At 32.2% G+C, this 14,051-nt stretch overlaps 1 protein-coding gene across 1 annotated transcript in view; it reads right to left on the bottom strand.

Annotated features, from left to right (window-relative positions):
• Positions 1 to 212: 212 nt before the first annotated feature.
• LOC111085085 (glutamate [NMDA] receptor subunit 1-like) overlaps positions 213 to 14,051 on the bottom strand; it is a gene marked incomplete at its 3' end in the record, with an annotated part of 137,003 nt that continues 123,164 nt past the window's right edge. The window contains exon 2 of the mRNA XM_022382225.1: positions 213 to 820. Coding sequence (XP_022237933.1) covers positions 213 to 820 — 608 coding nt within the window. The remainder of the gene's footprint in view (positions 821 to 14,051) is intronic.

The raw sequence follows: 14,051 nt of genomic DNA, 5'->3' as shown, positions 1-14,051 counted from the left end.
AGATCACATTAATTATGGAAATTAAAGTTTAAAGAGCTTGGAAAGATGTACTCTTTGCTAGTGTTATAAATCACTTTAGTATAAACCCTATATAATTAAAGCACATTTAATTCATACGAAGATTTTGAGTTGTACTTTATTATAAGAAACCAAAAAGCTCTATTTCACTTTATTCTAAACACGCAGTTTATTATACTCTAAGCGAAATTTACCTGTAAAGTAAGCGAGAAAGTCTTTGGCGTTGTCTGGTAGGAGGATTAAAACAGCTTAAAGATGACGAGATATCATTATATGTTTCCACCAGAGTGCGCTGTTCGATATGATGAATCGCTGCTGTCAGGAATCTAACCGCTTTTCTAATTCTGTGCCGGCTGACAGTCAAAGGGCGGAGACGAATGGCTAGTAGTCCAGCTGGGTAATTGTTAACTGGTCCTTCCATTATATGAACAGACTGCTCTAACACAATCCACATCCATTCGCCGCTCAACAGATTTAACTCCCCAGCGATTTTAAAGATTTTTTCGGTCATTTCAGTATCACAGTGTAACAGAATCACCCGGCTAAAGCTTTTGGCAACACCGCTAAGTCTGTTTAAAATATCTTTTTCACTTAGTTTTGTTTTTAGTCGAACGATTAGCAAAGGGCGCCACGGTGGGTGCTTCATAAGAGTGCCCAGATGACTGACCAAAGAAGAACTTGTTTCGCTGTCGTCCGCAACCATAACCACGTCATACCATTTACTAAAGTTTAACAACTGGAAGACACCCTCAGCTAGGTCCGTAACTACAGGGTCTAGGCTCAAGTACATGGGATTAACGTCCTGAAATAAACAAACAATTAAATATGTAAACAGAGTATAGATTAAGTCACCAAAAATAACATTTAATGATTTTCAAGATATATTTATTTGAAAAAAAAAGGCAACAAAACAAACAAGCTAGCGACTCGAAAGTTTTTGAAGGATTTAAAATGTGTTACGTAGGATTACGTGTTTTTAACTCTACAATATTTCAACAATAGATAACGAGTAGACTTTAGTATAGCAATTACAATAAATAAATGGATAATTAATGATTCTAAAGAAACGATATATAGTTGTTCTTCAGATTGTTTTATTCGGCGCAATTGGTAAATAGGAAACTTATTCCTAATTGAAGCTTTTACGTAGAGAAACAATCAACAATATTTGTTAGTACACCAGAGTATAGTAACAACTCATATTGTGATTGCAATCAACAATATTTGTTAGTACACCAGAGTATAGTAACAACTCATATTGTGATTGCAATCAACAATATTTGTTAGTACACCAGAGTATAGTAACAACTCATATTGTGATTGCAATCAACAATATTTGTTAGTACACCAGAATATAGTAACAACTCATATTGTGATTGCAATCAACAATATTTGTTAGTACACCAGAGTATAGTAACGATTCATATTGTGATTGAATTAAAATATTTTGCGTCTATGAATATTGTTGCAAGTTATAAAAGGTTTTATTTTGGTGTATATATATATATATATATATATACACAGGATTTAGTATTTTCAAGTTATTAAACTCATTAGCAATTTAAACAGAAGTTTCGTAACCTCATGATCATACAACTGTATTATATACGAAAGTTCGAGAATACAAATCAAAAGGTAAATAAGCAAGAAAGGAAAAAAGTACACGAAGAACCAATGAGATTCGTTTTATTAGTCTAGTAAGAAAAGAATGCTCTGGGTACTTGATTTTAAAATCTCACTACAAAATATTGGGAAGAAATTGAAAATTTTATGCACTCCTGAGCTAAGCGGCAAGGGCAAAGACTCATATAGTTCAGCTGTAGTAACCCTGATTTAAAATCACTGACCATAAAGAGAGTAGCCAAACAGCAGAATTCGCCATCACAAGGTTTTTCCGGATTTTTAAACTGAATAAAGTGACTGACTGTCACTTTTGTAACACACACCACAGTTGAAAAGTGCAGAGCTTGCTTAGCGGCATGCCGTCTCGAACCAAGGATCCTTCGACCGCAGCCTAACACGCTAACAACTAAGTTACTCCGGATAATATATATAAACGGTAATTCAAGGTGTTTTCACTTCAAGAAGACTATATATAAGGAAACTCCAATTTTTTATCTTCTTTTTTTACCAAACCGTTCTATATTTGTCTATCTCTTCTTTGTTTGACTCACTTCATTAATCACAAGTTACTCTTCAATATAAAAACTATAAAAACCAGAAAACAACTAAACACTTTTGAAAAGTAACAAACTTAAGTTTGAAATTTATATAAAAACACAACAAATTTTATTCTTAAATTTTATATTTTTTTTAAGATTACAAAAATCCAGGCTATAAATTAAATTAATAAAAAGTGTTTGCTAGATTTTATAGTTGGATAACATCTTATGATGTTGTAATATCGATTAAATATAGAAGAGTTGGGTAAATAACGAATAGTTTGATTAAAAAAGAAAGGATTCCTTTTTTACTTATATTTATATACGTACACATACACCAATGAAAACGAAATGGCTGAAGCTTTGTTAAATTGCAAATTTCATTACGGTGGATAGTGGTCCAACTCAGTTCTGGTTGATAATCTGAACGGCAATGTTGATAAAACATAACTTCTTCAGTTTCTTCTAATTAGCAAAATGTTTTAGATATTATTGCTAAAGAACGGTGATTTTTTAAAGTTTTCTTCATTCATATACATGTCTGGTTGTTCCCAGTCCTCTGTTCCTCAACATTCAATGTTTATTCGCAATATCCGATTAAAAGCCACGCTTTACTGAAGAAATAAGTGTTTGCAAATTGACTCTATATCAAATTATAATGTCTTATCTCATTCCATTGTCCTTTCAAAAGAGATGAAGAATATTACCAACAATAAGAAGTATTTGTAAAGATTTTCGACTCAGTGACAGTTTCTTAGCATTCTATTATAAGACTGGTATGCTATCAGTCAGTTTAGTACATAATATTAGAAGAGGGAAGATGATATACTAACATTAGACTTATTATACGTCAGTAATATCATAAGTTGCATATAATGAAATATTAATCATATACAAGATTAGTATGAAATTGATGCGGCAACAAACGTAGATATGAAGATACCAATAAACTATTTTCTCAAATAATAATATATGCTCTGGCTTGCGTATTAAGTGCATCAGGTGAGAAAGGAGGGATAACCAAGATTAAGCGAAAAGAAGTAATGTTTATATAAATATGACAGGTTACAATAAGCTTTCAGTGTGAATGAACTCGAGAACAAACAATAACAATAAAATAATAATTTTAACGCACAAATAATGATCACACTTGTCATGCGAATTACGATTTCCTGAAAACATCTTACTTAAGTAGTTCAACACATCATAAGTAGCTCTAGAAGCTCGTACCACATTTAATTTTAATTACATGAAGTTCAATTCGGGATACATACACAACCTTTAACTTATCGTCACTAGAAATGAATTCTTCAGTGTGTGGTAATTAACGTTCTTCACACATAGACGTTCCTTTTGCAGACACACAAACACACGTGCACATAAAGGAACAATACAAGAACCATAATATTAAAATTATTGTCCCTTTCAAGTTAATTAAATGTAATTTGTGTGACCGAAAGAACGAGAACAAAGTAAATCGAAAAGGGGGATTGATTCTGAAAGGTGATCGGTTCTAAAAAAAACAAGTTAATAAATCATTTTACAGTAGCTTTTGAACACACACACACACACATTTAAAAGCTTCTTTCTTTGTTGTTTGGTGAATTTCGCACAAGACTATACGAGGGCTATCTGTGCTAGTTGTCCCTAATATAAGTGATAAATTAGAGGGAAGGCAGCTAGTCAACATTGCCTACCGCCATCTCTTGGACTTCAAATGTCAGACCGAATAGTTGGATTTGACCATACTCTTTTCGCGCACCCACGACCCCAAAGTACAAAACGCGAATTTTATTTTGTCGGTAACGAGATGAGAATCATGGGCACTCAGCTCTACACTCAGGCGCGCTGACCACTCAGCTACATGCTCAAAAGAACACCAAATTAATCCTAATAATCTTTATTACCATAGTTGGTTGAAAGAAATTTAGTGACTCTGTGCACTACTTTAGAGTAACGCAATGTTACCTACAACTTGACAAAATGTTATTAATTTACCAGTGGATGTAGATATTTTTTTTTCTGTGATAGTTGATTAAGTAGTCAGGGTTAGTAGTCAGGTTATGGTCATCATCATACACTTTCAGAATCAAATAAGAAAACCCTTTGTTGTTGACAATTTCCTATTACAGAGTAAAGTCTTGCTGCTCACGTTTGTATATCCACGATGTTGTACTATATAAGACTATGGTGGTACATCAATCGTGTGAAAATACTTACTTTTAAACAACTGTCGGGTTATCTAACTTTTTAAATTCCAAAAGTCTGAAATGGCAAACCAAAATTGAGCATTAAGAGAAATTATAATTATATTTAATTAGTATATTATTAAAAGTTTCATAATTAACCATAATTGTATCTTTAAACGATGCAGCAATAAACAAGTTTTTTTCTTCAAACTTTATAATAAAAAGTAGTTTCTTTGTTTGTAGTTAAGCAGAAAGCTACAAAACGGGCTATCTGTGCTCTACCCACTACGGATATCGAAAATCGGTGTCTAGCGTTATAAGTCCGCAGATGTATCGCTGCGCCAATGGGGGACAAAGAAAAAGTAGAACTATCATGTTATATAGTCTTTAGAGATACAAACAATGCAAATATATCTTTCAAGTGAAATTAGTTTATCAAAAACCTTGAGCTGTCACACAAAGGAAGACAACCATCTCTTGTAAGGTGAACCCAATTTTACAGTTTTTCTTTAGTTCAAGGACGAACAAAAAAAAGATAGTGTTCTGTTCAAATCTCAGCTTTTTCTCTGAAATAATACGTTTAAAAGAATAGGTTTCAGAAATGATAAGGTGCTCACTTCCTTATCTTCAATTTTGTTTTTGCTTTTATAACCATATAAATTTACGTAAAAATGTATATGCAGTTTCGGAAACTTTTGAGAAAACATAAAGTCCAAGTCAGTTTTTCTACTTCATAAAGATCAGTTTTACTTGTTTTTATATAGATTTACTTCACACTTTGCGCATGTCATCATTTATTTATGGATAGTAATTTTGCGTGCAACTAAAAATACATAGCTTTGCTTTAAATTATAATTTTTTCGAACAAAATGGCTAATTCAATCGTGTGATGAGGAGAGCGTGTATTCATTATGCAAGGTTTAACCCTCACTAGATAAATAAACTTTTCTAAAATGATGTTATATTATGATATTGATGTTCTGTCATTCTGTTATGATATTCAGTGAGTTGTGTGTCTTCCAATCTGCCAAAATACAAACTAATGAAAAATCTTGACGAAATACTTTAGAATATATTATAATAATCTCCTAACATAATAAGCCAAACATATAAGTTAAAATTAGGTTAAAATAAGTTAAAATTAGAAAAAAATAATTGTCCGTCTGCCTGTCTGTTTGGTTATTATGAGGAACTGGCTGAACGAATGTCGATGAAATTTGTCACGAGAACCTATGTAGACCCACCAAAAATTGAGTTTAACTAGGTAACTAATCAGACAAACGGTTAGAGTATGACAGCCATGTAACGTTATAGATGAGGACTCAACTGAGCAGCGAGATCGGTAGGAAAACACGTTTACTGCCACTTATAGTATGAGTATCTTTGCATCGGATGAATGGTTTGGTTTGTGTGCTACTGCTGAAAATAGTCGAGAGGGCGGCTTACACCCTCATTTATAAAATTTATTTTCAACTATGACCTTACCTGGTACCTTTGCTAGCAATACATACTTCAGTAAAAGAGGCCCGGCATGGCAAGGTGGTTAAGGCACTCGACTCGCAATCTGAGGGTCGCGGGTTCGAATCCCTCTCACACCAAACATGCTCACCCTTTCAGCCGTGGGGGCGTTATAATGTGACGGTCAATCCCACTATTCGTTGGTAAAAGAGTAGCCCAAGAGTTGGCGGTGGGTGGTGATGACTAACTGCCCTCCCTCTAGTCTTGCACTGCTAAATTAGGGACGGCTAGCGCAGATAGCCCTCGTGTAGCTTTGCGCGAAATTAAAGAAAACAAACAAACTTCAGTAAAATAATGCGGGAGTTGTGTTTACAGTATTTAAAGCATCTATATTTTTATGTTAACCACTACAATACAGTTTAAAGGAATGATAAATAAAACTTGAATGGTGATGGGCTAGGTTAATAATACAATTGAAATTACACTTAAGTCCTAGAAATTAGTTTACACTAAAACATTAACTAACTACCCGTAATACCGAATATGTAACTGATATTTTCAGCTAAAAATATTAATGTCAAACTGAACAGGAATTAAATTTAGAATACCTGATAGTATAATTACCTAAAACAAATATGAATTTAGCTACAACTAGGTAAAATTGGTTAGTGGTGATATTAATAAACTTTACTATTGAGATGTTTCAGTTGAATGGGTTGTCAAAGTGTTTACTAGCTCTTAGAATTTAATCTTCCATTATTTTAAGTTTTTTGTTTTCGTCACATTTTCGCGCAAAGCTATACAAAGGTTATCTTTGTGGAGCCGTCTCTAATTTTCAACGGATGCACTAGACGTAAGGTAGCTAGTAGAAACAACCTCCTGAAAACTCTTGTCTGATTGAATATTGGAAGTGCGGAGTGCGTTTTTATGGCAATGGATCCAAATAAAAAAATATTAGATCTACAGTCCGGGACCGCTAGCCACTGGGTACTTCCCGGTTATTATTTTAAGTTTGTTTTATTTTGCATCCTGGTATGAGACTATGAATTAATCACCACTGTTATTGAGTGCATATAAAGATCTTGAAATAGGTCTAGAATCTTTCTTAACCCGAATCCTGATAAAATAGTTTTCATACGTCAATGTTTTAGCAAGGATTATTCGCATATCGAGGACATTTGAACCCTTTTTTACGTCGAATTACTAGCCAGTTAAGTATTAGTAAGTCTCTTTTTTACGATGACGTACCAGTAAACTTTTCTTCTTACATTGGTTTAATACTGTGCTCTTTCGCTGTGGTGTTAGTTAATTTCCTTATGTCGAAGTATTCGGGGAACATATTCACTTTAAACCTGTTTTTACAGCTAATCTATTTTTTACAGTATACCAGCATACTGTTTGGAACTGTGTTATCCATTCATATTCGGAACACAGTTTCTTTCATTGCAGTCGTCATAAGTTAAGGTATGACTATTCCTTCAGTAAGGGATGTATTCCAGGAAACATTATGCAGGGTTACAATATTTCATAAGCCAAGGTATAAATATACCTTTAGTAAGGGACGTATTTTGGGAAGCAGGGTCACAAATCTGCCTGTGATTTCTTTGCGTGCTTTTAATAGTTAGGATTTCAGATTACGTCAACTAAAAATGTTTTTTCCAGCTCTTTCTTCTCTTCTATACAGGAAGATTTGCACTACAGATTACTATCCTGCTACAAAAAGCTATTTTATTATCTTCAAATAATATTTTTGTCAGAAAAATTGACAAGTAATTTTCCTTCAACTAATCAGGACAAAAAACAACAGCATTGTTTTATGGTTCAACCAACTCCCAGCGTCCCCTCTAGAATATTTACTGTCATTTATCCGTTTTGTAAGAATGTTAATAAAAGACCTGTGTGTGAGTATTGAATGTACGAATATATATATAATCTTATTCACGAAGTTGTAAAACCTTTATTTACATTATCATGGAATATATTCCACTTTTTCTTCTCTCTTGTGTAACGGACGTCGATTATTTAGCTCAAAAAACTTGAAGTTTTCATTTATTAATATATTTTAGACATAAGCTATTAGCGCGTATTTCTTTATGACAGCACATGCAACTATAGTAATGCGCCATTGGGGTACCTTTCATGCCTGTCTCTGCATTCCACCCACCTTATGTACCTGTCTACCTTTTTCCTTTATTGACTCCCTTTCTTTCCGTTGTCTTATTTGTGTTAATACTTTGATTTTTACTCATCTCTGATCGTGAGCTCTCTAGAGGATGTTATAAAATTTCATAAGTTTATCTTTAATTGAACAACAAGAGTAACCGCACAAATGAATAACCGAATAGCATCTTCCCACGAGTTCTTTGAGGAAACCGGAACTCCATAAGGCGACAGATACATTGATACACTACACAACATATACCGAACATTTTAAAGAAACTAACAAACAAACAAAAAAATTAATGATACATTTACAGTATCTCAGGTTTTATTATAAAAAATAGAAAACGTTGAAACCACATTTAATTTTGTATAAAGAAGGACTAGAAGGGTATTCAGTACAGCGTATACCTTCATCACAGCAGCGTTGATCATACGGACACAAACCATTTTTGGCAGGGCCACAAGGAATAATGTTTTAAATATGTCCACTAAGTTTCATCTAAGTTCATGCAAGTTGTGATTGTAAAACTTCCAACTTAGATGGAGAAACAGGAAAAATAAATAAGTAGAGCATGAAATGAAAATTCGTCAAGTCTCTGAGGACCTTGATTAGTGATTAAAATGACTAAGTTCCCTGGGTGGTGATATATATATAAATAATCGTAAGTCACTAAGTATCCTGAGTAGTGATATAAATGACTAAACATAAGTTACTAAGAATCCTGAGTAGTGATATATGTAAATAAACGTAAGTCACTAATAATCCTGAGTAGTGATATATATAAATAAACATAAGTCACTAAGCATCCTGAGTAGTGATATAAATGACTAAATATAAGTCACTAAGAATCCTGAGTAGTGATATATGTAAATAAACGTAAGTCACTGATAATCCTGAGTAGTGATATAAATGACTAAATATAAGTCACTAATAATCCTGAGTAGTGATATATATAAATAAACATAAGTCACTAAGCATCCTGAGTAGTGATATATATAAATAAACATAAGTCACTAAGCATCCTGAGTAGTGATATAAATTACTAAATATAAGTTGCTAAGGAACAAATTTTATAAGTTTGAGGCTTTGGGTGTGCAAGTATAATCACAATGGACATTTTCTTATGTCTAGAGCTATATAGGGTAATGCCTAAAGTTCCTTTGAACTTTCCCGTAAGGATATGTCAATCCACAGGAAACATGCTTCTATTATTTTGTTATTTATTTACGGTAAGGGCATTCTAATTTATAAAGGTAATTTGCTTCTGTTATTTTGTTATTTTTAATCATGCTTATATTTAGTTATTTGTTAAATATTGATTGGTTCTTTACCAATTTAACAATACCTGATTGGTAGAATCGTCCAGTATGTCTATATTTGATTGGTTAATTAATTTTGTTTAATATTATTGATTGGTGAGAGGGCATACTTGCGTTGGTTTCATTAATAAGAGACAGGTGCTAAATTTTCCTTTTTAGAAAATAATGTTATTTCTTAATTAAAATTTGTGTAAACTGTTGTTGAAATTTACCTTAGAAGGTTAGCTAGCTTCAATATTCATAACACACCCGATTTTAGAAAGGAAACAAATTGTATTATATCTTATCGCAACGTTATTATTGCTCTTGCTTCGAGGCAGGCTCTGATGCATGTAAATTTCACTGTGGATTTTATCAAGCTCTCCTTAACACTTAACACTTAAACTGTTTTCAGAGGCTCAATGGTAAGCTTCAGAACTTATAACGCTATAACTCGGAATTAAATCCTCACGACGGTGATAGCAAATTGTGCAGCTTTGCTAAAACAGCAAATAAACAAGGCAATTAAAAATTATTTAATTTTTGTCGTTTTACTTTCGGCAATTTGTCAAAAAAGAATGGACACTTTACAATATTATCTTCTTGGGAAACAGTTTTACATTTGAGACCAAAACTGCAAAATGAGACAAAAAAGACATTTTATGAACATCACCTTCAAATGCTCAGCACGGCTTTGATAAAACTAAATATAACTGTATCAAGAAAAAATAATTCATAGTTCAAAATATATTGAACAATGATCTTGTTATAAAATTGACAAGAAAACCCAATCATAAAAACACTTAAATCTGTACTAATGTGCTTGTCATAGTAGCTGATTTTCTTAGAATAGAGTAAATGTAAGTGAAATAAAATCAAAACTTTCTTTCGACTGTGAAAACGTATTTCATGAATTAAAAACAATATTGACTCTATTTAAGGTGACTTGCATTGTCACTTTTAATCTCGAAAGAAAACCATTACTGATAGCCATGGTTATTTGATTTTGAAACACGAAAAACAACAACAACCCGTTTTTTGTTTGTAGTTAGGTACAAAGCTACACAAGGGGCTATTTATTCTGTGCCAACAACGGGTATCGAAATCCAGTTTCTAGTGTTATAAGTTCGCAGACTTTCCGCTGTGCCACTGGAAAACAACAACAACAACCCAACTAAGATAGTAATTTTAATAAGTTGACTACTCGAAGTTCTAGTGGCGCTATCTTTAATAGTTTTGAAAGGAATTCAAGAAGCGTATAGCACTCAGAACCAAACAAGAGGATGATTGACAGTACTCTTCACGAAAGAAGTTTGTAGGCAACGTAAAGCCTAGGGTTAGCGCTACAAGTGCTTCTTTTAGTACATGACTGACAGAATGAGAGATGATGAACAAACAGTGTAATCATTTTGCTTTTACAAACAAGTTTTTGCTAAATCAAGATTAGAAGCTATATGTAACGAAACTGTATTTTGTTGTAGTTATTACACAGTATCTAAATGTAATTATATGCTAACTAAGTTAGCTATTTCATTGGTTGTCTCATCTCCTTAGAGTCAAGAAGCATGATTGGTGAATTAGTCTACTTTGACTGCATTTTACTGGTTAATTCACTTTGCAAGTTGTTATTGACTGATAAGGTAAACTTTGCAATGTTGTTTCATTAATCACGACTGATGTTTTATCTCATTTCTGGGATTTGTCTTTTTAACACTTTTATCTGAGACCAACTTTAAATTATTCGACTTATAATGGGCCTCTTTTCTGTTGGTTGTACCGGCTATCTACAACTGATGTCAGCCGGTAAGCTGAGCTAATTGTCTTTTATTTTACATATATTTGACAAAGAAAACATAGTCACTGGAAACAAAACCCGTGCAGGCAATCAGTCTGAAAATACCTTCCCACGAAAGCAATATTGGAAGACATGATTGATGAATGTTTCGGGAACTTCAATTCTAGGTTATGTGGAATCATTATTTCCAATAATTACTCTTCCATCCTGAAGCAGGCTAATCACACCTAATCAATGTGCATCCCTGAAGCCCAAATTTTATTAACAACAGACTAGATTGTGCATATACTATAATGTTTACTCTCTACATATATAGAATTAATAAAACTAAATAATGTGTAGTCTTGAGTTTCTTTGCAGAAAACTGAAAACTATATGTAATTATAAATGTACAAAAAATGCCTTTTTCCGGAATTCTAATAATCAGACATAATATTTGTGTTGAATGGAGTTTTAAATTTTTATTATTCTTTCATGTCGATGTTATTTTGTAAAATACAAGATTTGTTTCACCTAATCACAGACTTTGTGCTGTTTGTTTCAACTAATCAGAGTCTGTGTTCTGTTTCTTTATTTTTTCTCATCTGTATTACTATGTAATAGTTTTATATTTTCTTCTTTTGGAGCAAAGTTGGCTTTTTTTAGAGACTTTATTAACTGTTATCGATCTTTAATTTTTTTTTACGATTTATTGTTTTTCAGCGATAAATAAATAGCAGTGAGATTTTGTAAAGAAGTTTTATATTGTCTCACCAATCACGAAAACATAATTTTCATGATGCAAGAAATGTTTCGAGGAATCTGAGGTAAGTACACAAAAATTCTTTAAGGTTTGATGTTGATAAAACATCTTAAAACGTATCAGTTCAAAAATAAATCTTTATCTTCATTAACAAACTTAATAGTAATATATCATGAAAAAGAAAATCTAGTTCAAATATTTAATTATTACTAGTCTTTAATTTGCAGCATATTTTGGTCGTAATACACGATCCACCTATAGAGTTGTGCCTAACAACAACATTTACACAAGCTTTATAGATTTAGCATTCATAGCATTACTTTTCAAAATGACTTTCGCACTTTTCTAATAAATTGAGTCAAAGTTTAAGAAATTTTCAAGAAGATTCTTTTATATAATAGAGGAACAAAGAATTCAAGAGATAGGGTAAATGTTTTGAATATAAACGTGAAAAATGTTCTACAAAAATCATGTGAAGAGAAACGATTTCTCAAATGTGATTGGAATCAATCAGTACGATCACCACAAATTAGTTTTGAAATCGCACATATATTACTGCTTGTGGTTTTGTTCCTCAGAGTTTTGTTTTTATAAAATGCTATGTATGTTTCTCGATCTTTTTACGAGAGAGTTTTACTAAACCAAATTACTCATTTTACATGTCATACCAAGTAACCAGGCGCTCCTAAAGAATACAACAAATTCCCGTCTTTACACTGTTGTGAGGGAAAAGGAAGTGTTTGAGAAAAATTTTCAAAATAAAAATACAAAATAAAGAAGAGAATCACAAAATAGACTCCGCAAGACAAACAGATAAAAGGGAAACCTAGTCATGCAAGTTTGTGTGGTAGGAATCAATAAACGTAAGAAAAGTACTGTGAAGATGTGATTTATGTCAATACTTGGCTTGGTTAGACACGAACGTTAAGTGCACATATGGTGTAGTGCAGAAATTGAGGTTGAGTCGAATGTCTAACTGTAAATCTTTTCTTCTATATCAGGTCACATTACATTCTTCAGACATATTGCAGGAGTTCGATTAAGTCTGAGGACATCGTTAAAGACCTGGTCAATTATTAACTTACCTTAAAAATGTTTTCGTCACATTAACCCTTGTTATTCTGTTTAGAAACTACTGTGAGAAAAGTTTCTGGAGGCAACCAAGATATATCAACTATAACGTCACTTCGTGAATTTTTTTTTTCATAATTCCTAGGTACTAATATATGTTTTAAATAAACGATCTATTATTTAAATTAAAATTAGACCTATCTATACTCGATGGGAATGTATCAAAACAAATATAAAATAAGTTGATAACTAAGCAAAACAATTTTATACAAATAATAATTACAGATCAGTATCTACATGAAAACATTCCAGGTACTTTAAGATATGTTATTCACAGAATACAAAACGTTTTGTGTATTCTGAACAGACAAATTTCGAAAACCTAAAGTTCTTAATTTACATTCGATTGTTGCGGTTTCTGAAAATCTCTTAGTTCAGATTCTTGTGACTTTAATTCTGAAACAAAGTTTCTCTTTCTCGATATCCAAGTCTGAACACTCGTAGTGCATAGTAGGCCCTTAAAGAGGGTAGTTTATATTATCTTTATTATTTGTAAGTAAACGAAGACTAAAATTCTAAATAATATGTTACCATCCTTTGGATCTTTGGCTAGTTACATCCCAATTTGTGTTATGTAAATTAATATACTCTCATTTAATATTTATCACTAGTTAAACTGACTGTTAAGAATCACGTTACTAATGCATTTATACCTGTTTCAAAAGTTCTTACCAAGTATAAGTTACTAATGTATCTACGCCTTTTTTAAAAGTGCTTACGAAGTATAAATTATGAATGTGAATAGGTATGCTGAAGTTAGGTACAAGCTCGTTCTTCTTTTTGGAATAACGAAAAACGTACTGGTTCTTTGTTGTTGTTTTTCAGCTTTTGAATTTACGAAAAACGAACAATGAACCAGTTTGTATTTCGTTATTCGTGTTTTGAATACCAAAAATAGAACTGGTTCCTTTTTCGTTTCTCAGTTTTTGATTAAGAGAGCATGAACAACAAGTCAGTTTGTTTTTCGTTTTCCGTTTTTGAATAAGAAAAATGAAGAAGAACTTGTTAGTTTCCTTTTTTTGTGTTATGAATAACAAAAATAAACTAGGTTCTTTTAAGTTTTAAGTACTTTTGAATAACGAAAAACGAAACAA

This window comes from Limulus polyphemus, unplaced genomic scaffold (genome assembly GCF_000517525.1).
Source record: "Limulus polyphemus unplaced genomic scaffold, Limulus_polyphemus-2.1.2 Scaffold231, whole genome shotgun sequence".
NCBI lineage: Eukaryota > Metazoa > Arthropoda > Merostomata > Xiphosura > Limulidae > Limulus > Limulus polyphemus.
The sequence above is the reverse complement of the archived record's forward strand: the minus strand, read 5'-3'. Positions and strand labels throughout refer to the sequence as shown.